A 24,407-nucleotide genomic window follows, 5' to 3' on the forward strand; every position below is an offset into this window, starting at 1 on the left:
AGAAGGGGAGATCAGGGTGTTTGGCCTGGAGAGATCACTTAATTACAGTGATTTTAGTGCAAGGAAACTGGGGACTTCTAGAGACTGAATGTGAGGAACTGGGGCCCTAAGCCCAGAGGACAGAGAACAGAAGAGGCAGGACCCACTGTGGGGGAGAGCTCCTGGCCCTCCTGCCGAAGAAGGAGGTTCATAGGAAAAAGGAACATGGTGAGCTCAGGGGAGTGTAGGGCTTATATAAATAAATTAACCTGCTAGTTTTGTTTAATCCCAGAACCTGCCATGCGCCAGTCCCTGGTGTAAGTTTAGAAGATAGCACAGTAACAAAATAAAGCCTCTGCTCTCAGGGAGGGTCCTTACAGCACAGGAAGATAGACAATAAACACACATAAATGATGTATTATACTAGGTGTTCTGTTGTGTTCAAAAAGTTTGTCATATAAAAACCTCATGCTGGAGAGTCTTTCATATGAAAATACGTGATCAGTAGACTTTAACTTGTAAAAATGAATATAATGTTTCTATTCTGCTTGGAGAAAGAGCGTTAGGTGACCTCCCACAGGCACTGGTGGCTCAAACCATCAGGACAGGCATGGCCAGGATTGGGAGAAACTCCTTTTGGTCTCCTTGGAAGGGGACTCCTTGTGTCCAAGGTAGTTATGTTGAGAATTAAGAAGGGAGGAAAGTAGGGGAAAGAAGTTAACCTCGAACTCTGGAAAACCCCTGGGAAAAACCTGGAGCTCTGTCTAGCAAGGGTGTCAGAACTCAGAGGAAACCCCTGGGGATGTGCAAACAGACAGGGCCAGTCTTTATTGCTGATGGAGTTAGTGGGGAGGACAGTGAACTAGTACCAATATATTGTCCTTATTGAGAGCTGTTCATTGCACTTATATAAAAGAAAACTAAAGGTCATGTGCTAGTAGTTTGACCATACATAGTATTCTTTTTTTAAAGTATATTTTATTGATTAAGCTATTATAGTTGTCCCATTTTTTTTTCCTTTAAACCCCCTCCACCAAGTACCCACTTCCCTCCAGCAATCCCTTCCCCTTTAGTTCATGTCCATGGATTGGGCATATAAGTTCTTTGGCTTCTCCATTTCCTTAACTATTCTTAACATCCCCCTGTCTATTTTGTACCTACCAATTATGCTTCTTAATCCCTGTACTGTTTCCCTCATTCTCCTTCTTCCCCCTCCCCGCTGATAACCCTCCTTTTGGTCTCCATACTTATGATTCTGTTCCTGTTTTAGTTGTTTGCTTAGTTTGTTTCTGTTTTTTAGATTCAGTTGTTGAAAGTTGTGAGTTTGTTATCGTTTTACTCTTCACAGTTTTGATCTCCTTTTTCTTAAATAAGTCCCTTTAACATTTTATATAATAAGGGCTTGGTGATGATGAACTCCTTTAGCTTTACGTTGTCTGGGAAGCACTTTATCTGCCCTTCCATTTTAAATGATAGCTTTGCTGGATAGAGTAATCTTGGTTGTAGGTCCTTGCTTTTCATCACCTTGAATACTTCTTGCCAGTCCCTTCTCGCCTGCAAAGTTTCTTTAGAGAAATCAGCTCGTAGTCTTATGGGAATTCCTTTGCACATAACTCTCCTCTTTTCTCTTGCTTTTAAGAGTCTCTCTTTATCTTTCACGTTTGGCATTTTAATTATGGTATGTCTTAGCGTGGTCCTTTTTGGGTCCAACTTGTTTGGGACTCTCTGTGCTTTCTGGACTTATATGTCTATTTCCTTTGCCAAAGTGAAGAAGTTTTATTTTATTTTATTTTTAAATAGGTTTTCAATTTCTTGCTCTTTCTCTTCTCCTTCTGGTATTCTACGATTCAGATGTTAGCACTTTTGGAGATGTCCCAGAGTCTTCTTATTCTTTTCTCACTTTTTCGAATTCTTGTTTCTACATTCTGTACTGGTTGACTGTTTATTTCTTCCTTATGTTCCAAATAATTAATTTGAACCCAGGCTTCCTTCTCTTCACTATTGGTTTCTTGTGGATTTTTCTTTATTTCACTTAGTATAGGCTTCATTTCTTCCCTAATGTGTTTGCTGTACTCAGTGAGTTCTCCAAGCATCCTTATCACCAGTTTTTGAACTCTGCATCTGATAGGTTGGCTATCTCTGTTTCACTTAGTTCTTTTTCTGGAGTTTTGATCTGTTCTTTTATTTGGGCCATATTTCTTTGTCTCCTCAATTTGTGAGCCTCCCTGTGTTTGTTTCTGTGTATTAAGTAGAGCTGCTTTGACTCCTTGTCTGGGTGCACCTGTTACGTTGTAAGGTATGGAGCACTAGGTGTTCATCAGTGCAGGGTGACCCATTTCACCACTTTGTGGTGCTGTATGTTGTGGGGGAGAGGGGGAATCAGAGAGGGAACAATGCTGCTTGCTCAGCACTTGCCCCCTTTTTAGTCACTTCATCCACTTCTAGCATGTGACTGGCACCCCTCTAGCTGCTGCCCTGGTGGTGATTCCCAGAGTGGGTGTGTTTGCCTGCATTCTAGGACCATATGGGCCCTCTAAATGACCTCTCCTAAGAGATGGACCATTTCTTCCTCAACTCCAACCCCCACTGGCTTTCACTGCCATAAGCTGTGAGATTTTATTTTCCTGGAGCTGGAACCCTGGGTTGCACAGTCTGGTCTGGGGCTGGGATCACTCCTCAGGTGTTTCTCCTGGCTTTTATCTGCCACATGGAAATGTGGGACTGCCCATTCCATCAGCTACTGCTGCTGCCTTGCCACCACCACCATACCTTGTTCTCTCTTCCTTGGCTCCACCCCTCCTGGGTGAATATTTCTTCTTCAAATCCTTGGTTATTAGACTTATATACAGTTCAAATTTCTGGCAGTTCTGGTTGTGTTTTGTTTTGAGATTAGTTGTGATCCTTCTTATGGCTGTGCAAGGAGGCGAAGTGTGTCTACCCATGCCTCCATCTTGACCAGAAGCCCATAGTATTCTTTTAAAAATACAATTAAAAAATAGGTTGTGTATTCATACTTATTTTAGTTTCCATGGCTGCTGGTCTTGATAGTCATAAATAAACACTAGCCAGAAGAATTATTTGACTATTAACCACAAATTTTTAAATTGCTATTACAAAAATTGTACTCACAACAAAAAAAATTTTGGAAAAGGTGTAATGTGCTTAAGGAATCAATCTAGCTTTTCTCATTAAGTCCCTCGCTCCATCCCCACCCCCATCTTCTTTGTCCCTTCATTGCAGTTAAATGAGCTGCTTCCCTTCCCTTGCCTCTTCTTCAGTCAAAGCACAGTTCCCTTGGCCCCACTGGCCTTTGTGTGGCTCACTTTCGGTGCTGTTTAAGTTTCTGATCAAATCTGTCCTCCTCAGAGAGTCCTTCCCTGGCCACATCTAGAGTAGCTGCCAGGGCACCACACTGTCCTCTCACCCTGTGTTACTTTTCATCTCAGCACTTACATAAAATTGTACCACTAGTTTGCTTTCATGTTTATCTGTTTCCCCTGTCAAAGTGTAAGCTGCATGAGGACAGGTACTTTGTCCGCATCCTCCTGCCTCCTCAGTGCAGAACCTACTGCATGGAAGAAACTCAATAGACATTTATTCCATTGAATGTAAGAATGAATGAATTCTGCACCAGTTTGTTAACCTGATATTTTTATTAAAATTGTAAGTATGGAGCAGGTTTGGCTCTATTCTTTCCCTTCCTCCACAGCTTTTTGGTGAGAGAGTGGGAGAGCTTGAAATAGAAGGGGAGAAGTTTCTGTAAATTTCTGGTAACCATAGAGACGGTGATTGTAGTTTATTAATTTCCTCCTCTTAAGCAGGCTGGGGCCCCGTGGTGATTTCTACAAATTGCTCAGCGCTGGTTATCCCCCAGCCTTCCTCATTAAGGAAGAGCAGGCCCATTCCTATTCTGCAGTACTTTAATTACTGACGAACAGAAGCCTTGTGTTATGATACTTATTGCTATGTGTTCTAACCTGGCTGTGCTCTCACCTTGGAGCAATGCAACATGGTCACCAGCCCTGAAACCCTGCAGCCTTCGATGGCTGGTGGTGGGAGTGGGCAGCCTCCTGTGTGAGCCCTTCCATTCAGCTCTCCCAAAGGTGGGATCTCAGTGCCTTCTGGAACAGCATTTAGTTTCAGCCAGAGAAGGGCACCAGCCATGGTTTCCTGCCCACTAAGGCAATGCTTTCAGGGGAGGAATTGGATATCTCCTTGAGGAACCATGGCATTTCTTATTGTTTGGTCTCTTTATGAGGTCTGATTCCAGGGTTGCATGTTCCTCTTTTAACAGGGAATGGCATACAGACTTTCATGAATTTGCCTCATGTCCTTTGGGTAAGAGATCTCCAAATGGCTTCAGGGTTTTAGTGGAGTGAGGGGGAATGGGACAGTTAAAGGCAGTCTCTCCCACACTTATTTCTTCTTAAGGAAAGAACCCTGGTGTAAATATCAGAAGACCAGAGTTGATATTCTATCTTGGCAGCTGACTAATGGTGAGGACTCAACCTCTCTGAACCTTAGTGTGCTCATCAATGAAATGAAACTGGACTTGCCCATCCATCCCTCATTCATTCGTGTTGAAACTCTAACTTCAAGCAGTTTCTGAAAGCTGGACCCCTCTGATGAATGAAGGGCAAGGGAGACCCCAAGCAGTATGCTTGCTGGAGTGAGCCAGGGTGAATTCTAGCCGCAGAAGTCTCTGGGAGGAGACATAGTTCCCTCCTGAGGCAGATCATCTAAGGTCTGGCCTCTCCCAGGCATTGGCTGCCATTTTGCAAAAACTGAGACTTCCCTTTGGTTGCATTTTCTATCCCGTTGGTTTTAGAAATGCTCAGTCATTTTTCCAGTAAACACTCAGTGACCACATTCTGGGGTCCAGGCATTGCACTGGGTGCTAAGGGTCTATTTAGCTTATAGTCATTGATGAATTCAGACTCTGTTGTAGGGCAGTTTTAATGATCGTGAGCCTATCTGCTGCCCACTTAGGTCTTGGCTTAAATGTATCAAAGGAGAGGCCCTGGGAAGAATCTGGAGTCCTGATCCCTCCAGGAAAACTGGGGCCAAGACACAAGGTAAACAAGCACCTGGGGTGACCCCAGAGGAGTCACTAAAAGATGTAAGATCCTGGCTATTCTTCTTTCCAGGTGCCGCAACCTCTCATTCCCTGACAGCCTGCCAGAGGTGAGCATCGTGTTCATCTTTGTCAATGAAGCACTGTCAGTGCTCCTGCGCTCCATCCACTCAGCCATTGAACGCACGCCTTCACACCTGCTCAAGGAGATCATCCTGGTGGATGACAACAGCAGCAACGGTGAGTGTTTGAGCTCCTTGCTCTGTGGCTGACTTTCAAGCAGAGGGTTCAGCCACTATTCAGGGTTCTCCTTTTCTTAAGGCTCCCCGTGACCGCTCCTTCTTTGGGCTGCTGCCTCAATGATGAGAGATTCATGGTGGTCACTGCTCTGGAAGGTTCACTCCATAGGTATATACCCTCTTTGCATCCCATTGAAGCCTGGTCCCCAAGCTTTGTCTTACTGACCTTCCACTCTTCCCTCTGACATTCTAGTGTAATGAGATAATTAGTTCTGCTCTCTACCCAACCACATGCACAGTGGACATTTCCAGTGACTCTTTTCTGTGAAGCATCATTTTCTTTTTAGCGGTATTGCTTGGCCTTTGACTGGGAGATTGTTTGCTCTTTTTGTCTTCTCAGTGGTAGTGATGATGGCAGAGGAGTTGGTGATGGTGGTGGTAGAGGCCATAGTGGTGTGTAACCCATTGACAGCAATTCAGCTGTTGAATGTCTAGCCTCTTTGTGGGATCCCCCTGCTCCCTGTTCCACTGAGGCCTAACAAAAACCTGGGTGTCCTGAAAATGCTTACTGAAGCCTTCTCGTCACTATCCCCACTTCTTTAGTCACTACCAGCTACCTCCTTCTCTTGGTACATATTCCACAGCCTCTGAATCCCCCGACAGCCATATACCACATCCATAATATTCTCCAAACTTAGAGCTTGTGCATTTGAAGCAGTTTAAAACCAGTGCTCTTGTTAGGGTCATTAATATGGATGTGCTTTAGATAATGCAGAATTTTAACAAATAGACTGCTGGGTCATGGGATCATTGTTTCAGTGGGTTTGTGTTACCTTCATCACTTTCTCTGGTTTCGGGTAGTAAACTTCCCAGTAAGTCAGTTGCTGTAATGAGAAGTTCAGATGGGCAATTTGTGTTTTGTTATCAATTAAAGCTGAAACATATCAGATAATTGAAATACATTTAATCTCAGTAAGCAAATTTTCTTTTTTATGTTATCATCACGTAGTAAGTAGTGTAGGAACAGCTCTGTGAAGCAGATTTTAGAACTTTCTGAAGGGCAGTGCTTATGCATCGCCTGACTCTCATTGTTTCATGGTCGTGGAGAAAGGAGAAGGCATCCGGAGATGGCAGCAAATAGGTGGCATAGTGTTAAAGGTGACTGTCTGTTGTGAGGGAGACAGGCAGGGTCCTTCCTTAGGTCCAAGGAATGGATGCGTCAAAAGCTCTCATTCCCTAATGGCCAACACAAAGGTAGCCTATCCAGCTATCCTACCTCACTCTACCCACACCTGCTGTCCCCTCTCACCTCTTACACTGTGAGAAGGCAAGGAATGAAAAGGCCATCTTTCCAAGGATGAGGGTATCCCTCAAGCAAGAGGCACCCCCAGGCCTCATTCCATTGCACTTCCTCATATCACAAAAGAGGGAAGGGAGTGAAGTACTAGGAAGAAGGAAACCTTGGAGTCTTTTATCTCTTCCCCTCAGTGAGAACCTTATCATGGCCTTCAGTCTTTGGTCTTCGGTCCTTACTGGAAAAAAAGAGAGGAAAGCTGATACTGAGTTTGAGACATTTGGATATAGAAAGTGAGCCAGATAGAGAGGATTTTATATTTGAATATACGGAGTTGGACTTTATTTTGTAAAGTTTTGGGGAGGAGGAATGATGCAGTCAGAACTGGCAATGGGGAGTTTTGGCTGTGGTTTATGGTATTGGTTGGGGGGAAGCAACAGCCAGAAGAAGGGGACTGGATGAGAAGGCAATTGCAGCAGTGCAGTCAAGAAATCAGGGGGCCTGGGATAGTTGTGGGTGTGGGAATTGAGAGCAAGATATGGGCCTGAGAGATTCTAGGAAGAAAGCATCTATTGGATCTCTTGACTGACTGGCCATGGGCAGTTGGGCCAAAGGCCGGCTGGTGAACAGTGACTCAGTTTCAAGGCGGGCTGGCTCAGGGGAGGATGGTGCATTCCTGGGAAAGGGAGGCAGGAGGAGCGGTGGGATGGGCGCAGTGGTTTTTCATCAGAAACGGGGAACTTGCAAACCCAGAGCTTTATGGGGTGTTGCGGTGGTGGTACAGTTAAGTAGCTTGGCTGTGGTGGTGATTACCCAAAGCCACACATAACGAAATATGAGCAGAGATCTGCAGAGAGAGCTCTGAACAAGCTCCTCAGATTGTGGCAACATCAGTGTCCTCGTTTAGATATTATACGCTAGTTGTGTTAAGATGTTAACACTGGGGGAGGCTGGGCGAAGGGTGCATGGGACCTCTGTACATTTCTGTGTACTTTCCTGTGAATCTGTAATTACTTCAAAATATAACATAAAGCAAACAAAAGTCTTTCCCAGAGAAATCTAATTCCATAAGTTTGAGGTGGAATCTCGCCACCTGTGTTTTAAAAATCATCCTAATGATTCCGTTGTACAGCTTTGGTTGAGACCCTCTGACTGAATGAAAAAGTTGTGGCCTTGCTTTTGCACATGTCGCATTTCAGTGCATGGTGTGAAGAGAAAGAATTCTGTACCAAAGTCTAAAGTCTTGGGGGCTAGGACCTTCTCTACTGTGGAAGAGTGGCCATGGAAACATTTCTCAGCTTCTCAGAGTCTAAGTGTCTTCCTCCGTAAATGGGGTGATAATCCGCCCTTGCTTGCCTCACCTTCCTGACATAGTGAAGCATGGGGCTGCACAGGGCACGCAGTCAGAAGACTCATTTCCGGGAGACATAGATGGTCTACTGCACGGCTGGAGCTCAGGGGGAAAACGTGCAGACATGAACTTGGAGCCTTGTACACGGAGTAATTGAAGCCTTTGACTGGGATGAGAGGGTGGCAAAGAGAACAGAGATGAACAAAAAACAGAAGTTGAGAGAAAACAGAGTGTAAGGCAGGTAGGAGTCAGGAGGAAGAGGGTAACTGGTGAGAGACAGGAGGAATGGCAGGAGAATCGGGAGGACCACACAGACTCCAGGGGCAAGAGAGTTTCAGCAAAGAGCAACTCTGTTTGAAGGACTCCACAGGCAGGTGGAAGGACACAGAGGCTGGGGAGAGGCCAGTGGACTTGGAAGGTGCAAAGCATGGAAACCTCCTCAAGAAGCTTTCAAGTGTTGGGATGGGGCTGCAGAAGCCAGGTGAAGGTGAAAAGCTGCTATAGAGATACTTTTCTGTCAGGGATTGTGACTGTGAAAGAGAATAGGAGCTAAGGCAGGAACTGGAGTAAAGTTTTCCACACAGACACACACAAATTAAATTGTAAACATTTAAAAAAATTAACCATAATCTCTAGCAAAAATACATTTATATCATAATGCAGGATGGCATGCCTGCTCACACCCAATTACATGCATGCACAATTAAAACAAATCTTTTAAGAAACAATAGTTAACCTTATAAATGGGTGAAGCATGCTATTTTCTGTTATAGTCTGGTCTATGTTACTCTGTTGTGTTGTATTGTATTGTATTGTATTGTATTGTATTGTATTGTATTGTATTGTATCGTGTGTATTTCTCTCTTGTTTGAAAGACAGTTTGTTCTCAACACCATGACTGCACATTAGAATTTCTTAGAGAGCTCCTAGGAAATCCGGATGACTACCCCTTAGCTCTGGTCATTTAATTGGTCTAAGGAGAAGGTGCCTGAGGTCCTTGGTCTTGGGTGGAAGCACCCTGTGTCCCTTGAGGCCAAGGAGTGGAGCAGGGCCAGTGAGGACTGTGGAGGTGGGATCCTGGGCACAGAAACTAGGGTTGCCTCTGGGAAGAAAGAGCCCATCTATTTTCCTCTCAGAAAGATCATATGGGGGAATGGGGAGCTAGTTGGAGGCAATGATGGGTGTGGCAGTGGGTGCTGAGGGGCTGGCCGAGCACCCTCTGGTTTGCAGGACCCTGGGTGGGTGCAGGGCATGGTGCCAGCTGAAGTGCCCTTGTGTGGAATGGGACAGGGAGGTGACCAGTCATGGGACTCCATGAGCAGCCTGAGCAGTGGAGGAATAGACGCTTGAGCCTGTGGATTTTGGAGGAAGTGAGCCATCTCTAGCCTTAGTGGAGGGCTGAAGGGTTCTTCAGACCGGCCCAGCCTGACTTGGGAGAGGGCGGCCACGGCCGTATCCTGGGCAGGCTCCATTCGGGGCCTGCTTCTCTTGGGCATCATCTCAATCAGCACAGGGCTTCTGTGGATCTCACATCGGGCCAACTCAGTTGCACTCATCACACAATGGTAGAGTGCCCTGCCTGGGCCGGGGACAGGAAAGGGATGATGGATGGATCAGCTGTAGTCCCTGACGTCAGGGAGTCCTGCAAATAAATGTAAAATGGGGATGAAACATAATAGGACTTGGTTTCCCATCTCAGTTCTACCACTTCCTGGTTGTCAGTCTTTTGCTTTGGGTTTTTTATGTCTGGACATCAGGCCCTGCCCTGCCCTGTCTGTCCCATAGTCACTACAGATGACATGAGGTAGTGGGAGTGAAAGTGCCACGTAAGCTGCAAGGTTCTACGAGAGTTAAAGTGATGCTAATAAAAATAACAACAAAACAATAGCAATAATAGCTGGCATGTAGCCGCCACTTAGAGGCAGCCCCTGCTTTTCTCTTCCCTGAGACCGTGTGCTCTGATGGGATGGGCATGAAATTTGGCGTTTTAGGCCAGCTTTTCAGTTCTGGCTCTTCCTAGCTTCTTCCTAGCTGTGAGTTCTTAACCTCTGCAAACCCTATTTTCCTTATCTCTAAAATTGGGCTGCATCATTGCCACCTCCAGGATTGTTGGAGGCTTGAATGAGATAACACAGGATGGAAGGGACGTTGGCATTTAAAACCATAAATGAATCAGGACAGAGCTTTCGGAATGTCGTCCTTGCTAAGCCGTCCTTCCCAGGGGTTTGTTGCAGTTCTGTGTGTCCTGGTGCCTTGCAACCTCTTCTGCAGGCACCTTTGCTTTGGGTGCAGGCTGTGTTACCATAAACACAGGAAAGGGGCCGTTCGTTACTGCTCCCTTCATCCAAGCTCTCTGGACCTTTAGCTCTGTCTCAGAAACCAAAGGCTGAAAGCTCTGCAGATGGTCCTTGTGCAGGAGTCCGAGGCTCTGTTCTCTGCCTCTTAAGCAATTTCCTAAACAAGCTCCACTCTTTCAGGGGCTGACTCCGCTATAGGGTGCTAACACTATGCTAACAAGATCTCAACCTTGAGTCTTTGAGCTTGACTAAAAATATGGAGATTCTGATCAGGCACATTCTTGCCTCGGGACATTTGTACTTGCTGTTCTCACCACCTGGAATGCTTTTGCCCCCTGATATCTGTACAACTTGTTCCTTTGCCTCTTCAGGCCTTTGTTCAAATGCCACCTTGTCACCCTATTTAAAATGGCAACCTTTACCTCTATTACTCCCATCCGTTCCTTGCTTCTTTTCCTTTAAAGCACCTATCACTCTCTGATACACTGTACTCAGTTGATTATTTCCTTATTTATTGCGACGCTTTCTCTCCACTAGCATGTAAGTTCCATGAAGACAAGGAGATTTTTTTGTTCATTGCTCTATCTCCAGCACCTAGAATATACTTGGTACTTGTAGGTGTTCAATAAATATTGATTCAATGAAAAGAATGAATGAGTTTTGATTCTGTAGGTCTGGAGCAATTGCTAGGCATCTGCATTTTTGTAAGCTTCCCAGAGCATTCTGACGCCGTGGGATGTTCTCATTGTTGTCCTCCGTCGGCACTATGGAGTGGAGTGTTTCCCCCTAGGCTGGGGCCCTGGGACCTGCCTGCTGCATCCCCAGGAGATGGCATGAATGGTGGGTAGAATGCAGAGCCAGACAGGGAGCTTCTCTTGCTGTTCCCCGAACCAGGCCTTAACTAGGACCCATGCAGAGAGTCAGGTGGCCAGCCCGGAGCCTCTTCTTTCCATGTCACCCTACCTCTGCCGGCATTTGCCACAATGGCGGCCTTGCCCTGTCCTCTCTGCATCTCTGAGGCAGTGCTTCCCCTCCCTGGCTCCTCTTCCTTGTTATGTCAAGGAAATGGTGGGAACCCGGCTTGGAGCCTCCTGGTGTTAATTACCCTGCTTTTCAGTGACTCCCAGTGGGCCAGTGCCTTTAGCTGAGGCTGAGTGATTCAACCTTTACAGGCCTCCAGAGGGAGGGAAACACCAGGATTTGCAGCTGATAGAATCATCTCTGCCTTTCATTCTTGGCATTCATTTTCCTCATTCACTCATTCACTCATTCATCCCCTCAACAGGTTTTTGATGGCCATGTATGCCAAGTACTTTGACATGTGGCTAGGCAATTCCCCCGCTGTCCTTGTGAACTCATTCATGTGACACAGGTGTTCTGGTACACAGCACAGAGCAGGTGCTCAATCAGACGAGCCCTTTCAGGCTCCTTCATCGACTGTCCCAGAGTCACCACATCTCACAGCCTAGCCACTCCCACTTCCAAAAAGATTTTTCTTTTTACTCAGTTTCTCCATTTCCTTTTTAAACACATGCCCTCTCTTGATAAACTTAACAACCATACACTTTTCTCTCATGCTATGTGAAGTTTGGAAATGAATCTGAATTTTATGACTATAGGAACATCAAAACAATGGCAATATCAAACATTCTTTTAAAAATCCCATTCCCTGGAGATTTCTACTGGCCCTTGGTTGGCAGTGGCTTGCGCAACCTAACCTAGCTTGATGTTTGAACTCTTCTGCTCCTTTCCAACAAGAGAATGGCCAGTTTCCAGCACCTCACATACTGCAGCTGGGATGAAGTGGTCTCTCCCATGGGCTGTTGATATCCTTTGCCTGTGACTCCCACGTTCTCACTGGCCTCATTTGCTCGAAGCCTTCCATGTCTGTTGACAGGAGGAGATATAGAACTAGACAGGCCTTAAGAGACAGGCAGAACAGAAGTGTCCCTTCCCTAGTACAGTGTCAGAGGCAGATAGACTGCCAATCAAGGCCCAGCTGGCTCTTGGGAGGAAACTGAGGCCCTACATCCAGCAGAGACTTTCCAGGGCCCCACAGTGTGTAAGCAGCAGAGCTGAGATAGGACCTTGGGTCTTCTGACTCCCTCCTCAGGCGGTGTCCCTGCTTGGTCCAGTGACCAGTCTTCCTGCTGTCTACACTGTAAGTGTGTAACAGAACCTCTGGGCTGCTCCAATTGAAACAGAACCCACAGGCTGTTTAGCTAGGGGCCCGATTGCCCGCCACCAGAATTATAACTCTCAGTACTAGAGTTTAGTGAAAAGAAAAAGAACTGTTTATTTAACAGTTAAATAGATTTAGATTATTTGTGGATTTCTGCTGTTGAGCCTTTTGTTCTTTAAAATACCCACAAACACATAGTTCTGCCTTCCCCTACCAAACCAAGCCAGTCTTAGAAAAGTCGGAAACACAGTTTCCCTACTTCCTAGGCACAGTTCAGCTTTACCAGCAGCTGCCAATCACTCAATCCTGATTGGGGAGGTCCTTTCTGTGCTGTGGTGCCCTCCCGCTCTCAATGAAGAACCGCCTGGAGTCTCAGCCTCCTTGTAAACTGCCTTCTTCCTGCAAACCACATGGATCTCCTCTCCTTCTCAAAACTGCATGGCGAGAGCCTCTTAAAGCAGCCTGGAGAGCCCTCTCAAAGCCATATGGAGAACTCAGCTTCTTTAATCCTCACGGAGAAAGCCCCTTCACCAAGCTGCATGGAGGGGGCGCGAGAGAGAGAGTGAGCGAGTGAGAGAGAGAGAGAGCAAGAGCGAGCGAGAGAGAGAGAGAGAGAGAGAGAGAGAGAGGGAGAGGGAGGGCGTGAGACCGAGAAAGCCAGAGAAAGTGTGAGACCCAGTGAGTGAATCCAAGTGAGAGAGAGTCCGAGTGAGCAAGTCCAAGCTAAAATGTACGCAGCTGCTTATATATCCCTGACTGTGTCCTCTGACGCAGTGGGTGTTGCAACCAGTTCTGACCATTCCCAGAACCCTATGCAGGCTCCGTAGGCTTCTTCCGCACCATCTCACAGTTCAAGACTCCTCCCATCTTCTTGAGCCTTGGAAGTATCAAAGCCGTTTTACATGACAAAGACACTAGCAACTAGCCCCAGGCATGCAAAGGCATCTTAAAAGCTGCTTCCTTTTCCCCATCCTCCAGCCGCAAACTCTGGGGTTTGTTTTTGGACACCCCTGTTTCTGTAACGTGTGGACATGATGGCCCACAGTGAGGAAGCCCAGGTTTGGTTACAGTGGCTCGGGAGCATTTGCCCTGCTTAGCCCTTTTCTGGAAATGACTGCCCTCCCACACTCCCACCCCCTTTGCCCAGCTGCAAGCTTCAGGGTCCACTCAGGTGCCACTGCTTCCAGAAGGTCTTCTGTCACTCTGCACTGCCCCCAACAGGCTGGGTCAGGGTGTGCATGCGCATGCCCTAGCTTCCTCCCTCTCACAATGTTTGAACTGGTTATTTACTCGCTAAATTACAGTGATCCATTTCATACAGACTAGCCAAGGTGACCAGTGTGAGAGGGACACAGTGCTGAGCATCTCAACGTCCCTGCAACTAGCCCAGTGCCCAGTACATAGTAGTCACTTCACTTAATAAATTTTGTTGACAAGAGAACAGGGAAGTAGATGTGATCACCATCTCCATTTCATGGATGAAGAAGCTAAGTCTCAGATAAATAAAAATAATAATTTTTTTTAATTTAAAAAGTGACCAGGGCTCAAGGTCACATTGCCAGGAAGTGACAGGTTAGGAATTCAAGCTCAGGTCTTCTGCCTCTGGAACCCATGTCTCTGCTATGCACTACACTTTTGGGAGCCCGGGGATGTGTGGACATAAGTTCAGTCCCGTGTGGGTATCCCCTGATAGCCAGCCACCCCACTGCTTCTTGGGAAGGGCAAATTGCAGCCAGTGTGACCCACACACATTAAGAAGGTGGGCCTGTGTCCTAGAGTCCTGATGTGGGCTGGTCTCACCCAGCCCCCTCTTGAGTACAGGTTCTGGATCTACTTCAGTGAAGGGCAACAGGCAGGTATCTCCAGCAGGGGTTCCTCAGGTTGGCCTCCAGGCCCCTGGCTAAACTAAACCACTGAGTAGGTTGCCTCTACCCAGCATTGTAGTTTGACCTCCCCTGCTCCAGACCTGGCCTCAGACCAGAGTGACTCCCAGTGCTCCCAAGTCACAGTCCTGATTAGGCTGCCCACCCAGTGAGCACATAGTGTGTGCCAGAGACTATTCTACATACTTTATAGAAATGAATTAGCGCTCTGTTACAATAGTAAGAACCATGATCAATGTCCTTTTATATAACCAGGAAGCGGGCACAGAAGAGTTAGGACCTTGTCCAAAGTCATACAGAAGTGAGAATTAAATCTAGGTTGTCTGGTGTCAGAGCCTACACCCTTGACTATTAAACAAGGCTGCCTTTGGTGCACCATGGTTCTCTGACTCCAAAAGACGTAATTTTCTCCTCATTCTCTTTTCTCCATCCACTCTGGAGAGAGAGATGATGGGCAGCGGAGCCAGTAAAGAAGAAAGCAAAGAAGGAACTTAGGAGAAAGGTGTGGCTATTTCCTCAGCTGGAGCTTTGCTTAGGGTCAAATAAGGTGAGATGTTTGCACGGAGGCTTCCAGGCTTATGTTGAGGTAGAGAGGAAATTGAAGAGTTGCCAGCTATGTTCTAGGTCACCTTGTGGGATGGGGGCAGCTTTCTATTCCCTCTGATATAGGGAGAAGGTATGCTTATCTGTGTGCGCATATATGTGTGTTTGAACATATGTGCATCTGAACACACGTGTGAGAGTGCATATGAACCTATGAGTGTGCATTTGTGCAGTGTAAGCATGTGTAAACAGTATGTGCAAGCATTTATGCACCTGGTGTCTTAGTCCATTTGGGCTGCTATAACAAAATACCATAGACTGGATGGCTGAAAAACAGACATTTAGTTCTCAAATTCTGGAGGCTGGGAAGTCCAAGATCAAGGTGCCAGCACATTCGGTGTCTAAGGCGAGCCTTCTTCCTGGCTTGTAGACAGCTGCCTTCTCTCCATGTCCTCACATGGCCTTTTCCCAGTGCGTGGGTGTGGAGAGAGAGTGAGCTCTAGTTTCTCTTTTTATAAGGGCACTAATCCCATCACGGGGGTTCTAGCCTCATGACCTCAATTAACCCTATTACCTCCCAAAGGCCCCACATCCAAATGCCAGCACATTGGGCATTAGGACTGGTCATTCGAGCTCTGGAGCACACGCATTCAGTCCGTAGCACTGGGCTTGTGAGTGCTCGTGTGAGCAGTGGTGTGCACGCAAGTCCCCACGAATGGGCTCAGCCTCTTCCACCCCTGCCTGGAGCCACCCTCACAATCCTGAGGGATGACAAGCAGTTGCACAACTGTGAACCGTTGTTATTTTTAATTGTTGGTAAGAAAATCAGTGTAGTGACGAAACAGAATCAGAGCTCCCAGATTGCTTGCCACCAGCTGCTGGGTTGCCCTCCCCACACCCCCTGCAAAGCCCCTGTCATCCCTTGACCCAGAGCCTGCCTACTCATTGTTTAATGTTCCAAAGATGCTGTCCTACGCAAGAGATATGCATTCTAGGTTGTAAAAATACCCACAGCTTGGCATGCAGCTGGAATCATTGCAAAAAAATTTAAAAAGCAGAGGAAAAGAACGGTCCGACAGTATTGTGCTTTACAGAGCTTCGAGAAGCCCACATAGCTAATCTAATTACAGCCAAGGCTCCGGTAGCTTATAGGTGTTTATACAGCCAGGCAGGGCTGTCAGCTTGCTCAGCTGAAGGCTTTTTATCACCACCCACTGCTATTCCTTTGACTAGTGTGACCAGAGTGGCCCACCCACAAGACTGGGAGTGGGCACCCAGCAACTACAAGATGAAGGCAGCCGGTGCTAAATTCTGCAGGAGTCCTGGCGGCTCTCACCTTTTCTCCTCACTGCCTGGGGCCGCCAAATTCATCATTCATCGCCAGCCTGAGGCAGCTCTCTCCTGAGCGAATGGTGTATATGGCTCTTGAGCCCCTGGCTGCTCCATGTGGCCAGTGCCTAGCCACCCCCTGCCTACTCAAGCCCTGACCCTAGGGCTGGGCCCTGCTACAGCCTGTGACTATGGGATGGAAGGGAATCAGATAAATATCTATGACAGTCTCAATTGGCGTCAGCTTCTGAACAGACTTCACAGAGTTCAGCAGGCTGTGCCCTTCACCAGGGCACCCAGACAAGGAGCACTTGGGGGGATATAGTCTAGCCCATGCTCTTCATTTGCTAAACCATGCATACTGCTATGAGTCTGTCTCAGAGGTGCTTTTTTCTGGTGGAGCATCCCAGAGGGGGTGCCTTTCTGTGACGCATATCAAGGTGCCATGTGTTTGTCACCCAGCCAGCCCTGACCTCTGCAGAGAAGAGCAGCAGCCCCTCTTTGCGAGTGGGCAGCCTGGCCCTGACAGAGCTGCTGCCGGCTGGGCTGTGCTCCTTGTGCCTGCTGTCCTCCAAGCCCCAGCTTTCGTCGCCCTTCTCTAAGTTGGTCCTACACTTGGCCTTCTGCCTCCGTTCTCTACCAATCCTCAGCTCCCTGCTGGGATGGAGCTTTGCTTGGACCCCACCCGCACCCCACCCCCAAGCTGGGCCCTGGCTTCCCATCTAGCCCTGGCTAACCCTCTTCCTTGAGAGGCTGGACTCTGTTCCCTGTACCACCAAACTCCCTTCTCCCCTGGTTTGATCCACTTGCTTTCCTGCATCCTGAGGGCTGGGACCTCCCACTGATCGATACCTCCCCTGAAATAAGCATTCTTCCTTAGTGATGCCTGGGTGTGCCCAGCCCCTGGGGACACTGCCTCTTTGTGGACCTGCCCAAGAGCTCAGTTCCTCCAGCTACAGACCTGCTTGTGACCAGCCTCCTCTTTGTCTTCACCAGCCACTCTGCTGAGATTCCAGTGCTCCACACAGCCAAGCCTGCCTGCATCTGGCCATAGTGTGAGTTCATCCCCACTTTTGGGTTCCTTTTCCAAAAGAGGAAACTGACTTAGAGAATCAGGAGCTCCTTAACATACTTACCTGCTAACCAAGAACCAAACATAACCCCCTGAGGGCTATGGGCCTGCTTTTTTGTTGTTATCGTTGCTTATGAGCTCCCTGTAAGCAGTCTGTAACCATGGGCTTTGGATCATTTTGCTTTACAGACCAGTCAGGGTGACCAGTATGTATTCACAAAGCTGGCAGGAACCAAAGGCGAAAAGAGCTCTTCCTCTGGTTAGCTGTGTGACCATCTGTCAAAGGGGAAATTCCTAGAGCTGGAGCACTGAGCAGGGTGGGAGTGTGGGAGGAAATCAGGAGAGGTGTCTCTTGCCCTCAGGTGAGGGGCCCCGCAGCCAGCAGCTGGGAGCCAAGCAGTCCCCTGGGGACAAAGCCTGCAGCGCAGCCAGCAGGAGAGGTCTCCTTGCTCACTCTCGGCTCCCGTCCTATCTTGCTCGGCAGCTGGAAAAGGCAAACTGGAGGTGACAGTATAAATAGAGCTGAACACGGGTTCTGCTGGTGAGCCGAATTCCTTCCTCTGCCTTCCCAGATAGTGAACACCTCTCAAAATGCAGCAAATCAAATACTTCCTACAGATGTCAAATATTTGGAGTATGGAATGCCTTTTGGTGGAATTGGTTTTTGAAAGGCTCCCCAAAATCATACAGAGAAGCAGCTCCAGGGCCCAAGTGCTCAGCAAAAAGAGCTGTGCATGAACAAGAGTTGGAGCCTGTGGTCATCTCAGCTGCCACCCAGAGCTGTCCTGCAAGTCAGCTTTCAGAGCTCCCAGGAGGCCAGCATGCCCCTGGTGTGATGGTGCAGAGGTTGTGCTGGAGATAGCATTGGGGTGGGCGGCCAGTGCAAGTGACTGGGGCCTGAGGGTCCTACAGCAGGGGTGGACCCACCTACGTGGCATATCAACAGAAATCTGCACTCACTGGGGTGGTGGGGTGCACAGGGGGCAGGTTTTTATCTTATTTTACCAGCGTCCTATTCTACTCTCAGGGACCCTAAATTGGGGAAAAACTCCATCCTTCCCCCCCACCCCCAACCTCCTCCAGTGGCTGCCTTGCCTGTCTGCTCAGGCCCACAGGGACTTACACCTCTTCTGCTCTTATAGTCATTCACATACATTTATTCAACAAACCAAGTACCAAGTTCTAAGCTGTGTGATGGGGAGGCAGCGGTGAATCAGATGTGGTTCCTGCCTCTGATGAGTTTTAGTCAGCGATGATAGCAGACAAGTAGGCAGACTCTGCAGCCCTCTTTTGACACAGACGCAGAAATAAACGGCCTCATTCCTAGTTGTTTTCAGAAGCTCCTATCTCAGGAGCTCAAGATGTAAGTAGAATTTTAGGGAGAGAGGCTATTGAACAGAAAGAAACCACAACAAGGTCAGGTCAGTGAGCAGGAAGGTTGTGGATTCAGATGCCATTTTTGGTCAAATCCCTTCATCTTAAAAAAATTTTTTTTTTAAATTTTTATTTATTGATGAGAGCAAGCAAGAGAGATAGCATCGTTTTATTGCTCAAGTTATTTATGCATTCGTTGGTTCCCTTTTTTTTCTTTCTTATGTTCCCTGATCGGGGATCAATCCCACAACCTTGGCATATTGGGACGACACTCTACTCAACTGAGCTACCCGGCCAGGGACATGCCTGCATCTTGAGACCATGGCAGCAACTTGCATCAGGCACTCTATGCCAGGCTAGTAGTGGGAGATGGGGGTGACTAGCAGCCAGGAAAGCTGACCAGGCTGAGATGAGACAGATAGTGGGGACTCACTTACAGCACTGTGTCAGTCCCATTGGGCTCACCTCGCTGGGCTTCTCCCAGGGCAGGAGGCAGCGGAGGAGGCAGAAGCTCAGGCCTTCATGTGAACCAACTCTGGGTGCGGATGTGATGCAGATGTGCCACGGCTCACTCACCGGGGCTCATCCTGGCTGGCCTAGTTCTTTCCCTCTGTGTCACCTCCTCTTACACTGCCTGTGACCCTCAACCCTGGCAGATGGTCATGGAGTGCGCTTGTGGTCCTTGTGGTTGGGACTGTGGTGGTTGCCATCTGGGAGTGAATAACCAAAGCATTTCAAAACCAAACAAGAACAGGGAAAAAATCCTAGGTCTCATGTTTCTCTCATCTGGGGAAAGGCGTACAAATGAGAACTTTAAAAACGCAGGTCTTTAAACCCTTTCTCACCTGGTGAATTTGATGGGGTGACAGAAATAAATTAGAAATTAGATCAGGGCTCAGCATTTACAAGGGTTCCGAGCCAAATGGAAACTAAAAAGAGTGTCAGTGGCAGGGTTAATGGCAAAGGCAAGGCTTCCAGCATACCTTGGCAGAGTGTCCTGTCCAGGGTCTCAGACGGGAATTGATTGGAGGATCCTGCTGATGATATTAAGAGGCAGAGAGAGGGTTCTCTACCCAGACAGTGGGAAGGAATGAACTTGTCACCAATCAAAACGTACCGATGCAACAAGAAAATTCCAGCCACATGGCAGATTTTAATGCCAGGCTATGCAACGGTGACAGTGACTCCCTATATCTGCCCTAAGGTGCTTGGGCACTAAAGAAAGGAATATTTTTACCTGTGTTGAAAGAGGTTTCTGGCTAAGTCTCATGGACTGAGTGTGTCTGCAAGCTTGTCTGTGTTGTCAAATTTCATTTGGCTTAAACAGAACTAATGCAGAGAATCAAAGAAAACCAAGTTGTTTGCTGAATGCTCCTGACCAGGGCTGCTCAGGCATGAGGCTAAGATATTGGCTGAAGTGATTGTATTTTCTCTAAAAAGAACATTCAAGGTTGTTGTTTAATCTTTCTGGAGTGAATTTCTATAATCTTATGTGCCCAACTAATGCCCTATGGACCTATGTACTATGCATTCCTGTGATACATCAATCCTTCAGTGGGTGAATCCCCACTGTTCACTGAATCCCTGAATTCTGCATAGCAGGAAAAGCAAATTCCATCCTCCCACTTCCCAAATATTGGGCTCCTACATTATGCCAGGTGCATCCATTAGAGAAAGAGACAGGATGGATGGAGGGAAGGAGGAGAGAAGGAAGGAGAGAGAGAGAGATGGATGGATGGATAGATTGATTTAATCTTCTTTCGTTCCATGACATAGGTATTTTATGCTTATTTTAGAGATGAAGCAATTGAGGATCAAAGCAAACTGCATGAGTTACCCAAGTTCTCACTGTAAGATGGTGACAGGCCTGGGGATTGAGTCCACATTTCCCAGTTCCCAAGGTCAATGAGTCCTTCTACTTTCTGTCATTGCCTACTAGGCTTTTATTCTTTTAACTGCCTGCCTTGTACCTAGAAATGAACTCATATGAGTTTGTATGCACTACTTATACAAATAGGTGGGCAAAAGGAGATCTGTTTTTTCATTCAGCCAATATTTACTGATCACTGTGTAGGTGGAATCCCAAGATGGACCCTCAAGACTCCTGGCCACTGGAGTACCCTCACTTCTTCCAGTTAGTCAGCCAAACACTAATCTGGGTACTATTGCAAAGGGACTCGGCTGATGTAATTAAGATCCAGTCACTTTGGTGGGCCTGATCTAATCATATGAGTTCTTTAATAGCAGTTTCCCCTGGCTGGTTGCAGAAAGGGAAGTCACAGAGGTATACTCTGGTGGCCTGAAACAAAGCAGGTATCAGTGCTGTGAACTGTTTGTGGGGCCACTGCAGGTGGCCTCTCATTGCTGAGAGTGGCCATGGCTGACATCTAGCAGGAAAACATGGATTTCAGGACTACAACTCCAAGGAAATGAATTGTGCCAACAACTAGTTAGGCTAGAAGAGGACCCTGAGGCCCAGGTCAGAGCTACAGCACTTGCTGACACAGATTTCAACCCACTGAAACCCTAAGAGGAGGATCGAGCCGCACCATACCTGGACTTATGACCTGTAGAAACTGTGAGATGATTAATTTGTGTTGTTTTAAGCTGCTAAATTTGTGCTATTTTGTTACATAGTAATAGAATACTGATCCAGTCCCCCACAGTGTGCCAGCCACTGTGCTGATGACTAGGATATAAGATTGGCATGGTATCTGCCCTCAGGGGCTCCCAGTCCAGTGTGCTAGATAGACAAATCACAATAAAATGATTATAGAGTGTGATAAATGCTGTAAAATATACAAATATAATGATATGAAATAAGTCAAATGTGGAGGGAAACATCCTTCAAATTAGATGACTAGAGAAAGCCCCTATGGATTGAGCCCTAAGGGAGGGAAGGAAGTCAACCATATGAAGAACCATGGAAAAGCGTTTAAGCCAGAGGGAACAGCACATGCCAAGACCCTGAAATGGGAAGAGAGCCTGGCATGTTGTCAGTCACAAGAAGGCAAATGTGGCTGGAGGATGGTAGGGGAGGCAAAGGATGGCTTGAGGTAATGTTGAAAAATTAATCAGGGCCTGGTCATGTAGGACCTTGTAGAATATTACTCTCAGTACAATGGGCAGCATTGGTGAGGTTTAAGTAGGGGAGAGGAGATTGACTTTTTTGGAAGATCCCTCTGTCTTCTCTGTAGTGAATAGTTTGGTTATGGGTAAGAGTACAAGCAGGAAAATAATTTGGAAGACTTAGAATACTTTAGGCCAGAAATGATGGTGGTTTAGAATATGGTGTCTGGAGAGAGAGAGAGAGAAGCAGATGATGGACTGAGATATGATTGGATTTGCTGGTGAGTTGGATAAAGGAGGGGAAGGAAAAGAGAGAATTGAAAATGAAGTTCAGGTTTGTGACTTGAGTAATGAGGTGAATGACAGTGCCATTTACTGAGCTGGGAAGGACCAAGTTGTGGGGGCAAAAGGTTTGGGGAATAAGATCAGAGTTATGTTTTCAACATGCTGAATGTGAGATACTTGAGGAGACAACTCAGGTACCCATTTGGACAGGTTGGCACTGCTGAGCAGGGGTGCTGCCCAAGCTCAGGGACGTGAAGACCAGCTGAGATGGCTTGGTGGCTGAGCCAGCTCCTTGGTCATCCCCTAGAAGAGTGCAGAGTACCTGGGTCTATATGCAAGGCTTCAAAGACCCAGGTCTGCACCTCTGAAGTAGTTGCTCTTCCTGGACCGTCCTGTTCCCATGTGGAGCCCTGGGCACAGCCACACACCCAGAGTGGGATGGGGGCCCTGGTGTGAAGCCGAGATCTCAGTGAGCTACCTCAGTTATCTGGGCTAGTAGTAAGGTGCGTCAAGCACCAGATTATTTAAATCTGAAATTGCAGTCTAATGTCACTAAGGAGCCTGAGGGAGCAGGGGAAGAATGAGCGCGAACGAGGAATTGTCTGTAGGATGATCAAGTCCCTGATAAAAATCACCTCACAGGATCAAATGGCCTCTAGAGAAAGTGGAGAGTATCTCTGAGTCCAAATGGGGCGTCTGTGACTCCAGAAGGATGTTTGGCCGGGCTGCTGCTTCCCTCTCCAGGGCTGCCCAGTGCAGGAGAGGCTGCTGGGGAAAGCGCTCCCATAGGGGTCTGACCCTTGGGCTCAGGCATGTAGTGACTCCCGACTGAAGTCCAAGCCACACATGGCAGGTCCGGCTCCGGCTTCTCCACCTTGCCTTGTAGGGGCTGCCCCCGCCCCCACCCCAGGAACAGTCCCTGTGACGTGGATTCAACAGCAAATACCTTCTTTAGGAAGTTTGAGAAATCCCATTAGTGTGGGGAGTTAAGAGAAGCAAGGGAAGCAGCCAATAAGAATATGCTGTCGGGTCAGGCACCACTGGGGCAGGTGAAACTTAATCCTACAGGGAAATGCTGGGAAATGGTGTAAAACATGCCCCAGAAGTATCACCCCTGAGAGGTGAGGGAGCTGGGGCACTTATATACCAGCTCCCTTCAGCTGTTGGCTCAGGGCAGCTCTCAAGGACTGTTGATTTCTAGCATTTCAGCCCTGTCCCATGTGCCGGGACAGAGGAGTCTCGTGTGGCTTTGAATGAAGCCCATGGCCTAGGTGTTCTGGCGCTGAACCGTGGCGGGAGAGACGAACGCTGAAAGGATGAGGCTGCAAGGATATGGGCAGGCCAGCCATTGCATCTACCCCAAGGGCCATGAGGAATATGTTTTGGATACTTTTGAAAACTATATTTTAAAAAGCCTTGATCTTGATTCCACCTGTATCTTCACAGGCCAAGGCATGCTGGAATCTCTGAAGCAGGCTGAAGCTATCACCAGGTGAGGCAAGGCCAGGGTTAGAGTGTCTCCTGCCCCTGAGGTTGACCTGTGTCTGTGGGCAGAGCCCACAGTGCCTTGAAACATGGGGCTCCATTCCTCTTGTGTGTCTCTGTCTGGCAGGTCCAACCGACAGGCAGAGAACCCGCAGGAAGCTGTGGCTTGGCAGCATAGAGACTTCTTGGGCAGGGGTTGGGACCAGAGAGCCACAGCTTCGGCAGGTTTGAAGCCCAAGTGCAGCCAGGTCTGGGAGATCAAGGGTAAGGTGCAGTCTTTGGGGGAAATTGTGGCAAATTCTAGTGGGGGGTCGGGCCCTAGCCAAGAAGGGTCTCAGGTAAGTTCTAAGAATTCAAACCAGAAAACAGAGGTAGACACACTTGTAAGGTCTGGGTATGCTTCCGGGAAGTGGGAAGAAGCTGTAGCTTGACTGGCAAGCAGTGTTGAGGGCACCCCATCGACCCCTCAGATGCCAGGCTGGAGCCTTGGTCGGTGTTGTGGACACTGTTGGCGCCCACCCAGATCCCCTTTCCCAGCCAGTTCACCTGTCGCCAGGTTCTGTGAGTGTTGGTGGCCAGCAGCTCAGAGTCTCATCCTTCTTGAGATGGCCCTCTGTGGAGAGCTGCCTCTCCCAGAAATGCCTAGGAGAGTCCTCTTCCTGGGATGGCCCAGAACTAGTGCCTGATTGATACGGGTGTCTAAAATCCCACCCCTTGCCTCAAATGGGATAGCCCTGAGGTGCCATTCATGCTTCAGAGGTTCCTGTGGGACAGGGAGCCTAGACTGCAGCTGAAGTCAGATCTTTGTCCAGCTTCTTCCCCTGCCCTAACCTGCTTCCCTCCACTCTCTTAAAGGAGTAAATCACAGGCCCGAACTCAGTTAAACCACCCACCCAAGAATCCCCATTTCAGGCTCTGCTTTTAGAGAACATGGTCTAGGACTTCTGGAGC

General features: G+C 47.8%; 1 protein-coding gene across 1 annotated transcript in view; it reads left to right on the plus strand.

Moving 5' to 3' along the window:
• GALNT18 (polypeptide N-acetylgalactosaminyltransferase 18) overlaps nt 1-24,407 on the plus strand; it is a 162,995-nt gene that overhangs the window by 14,155 nt on the left and 124,433 nt on the right. Inside the window, exon 3 of the mRNA XM_090267276.1 lies at nt 5,127-5,293. Within this exon, the coding sequence (XP_090123402.1) occupies nt 5,127-5,293 (167 nt within the window). The remainder of the gene's footprint in view (nt 1-5,126; nt 5,294-24,407) is intronic.

Source organism: Furipterus horrens, unplaced genomic scaffold (genome assembly GCF_987537825.1).
Source record: "Furipterus horrens unplaced genomic scaffold, mFurHor1.1.pri manual_scaffold_2, whole genome shotgun sequence".
Classification (NCBI taxonomy): domain Eukaryota; kingdom Metazoa; phylum Chordata; class Mammalia; order Chiroptera; family Furipteridae; genus Furipterus; species Furipterus horrens.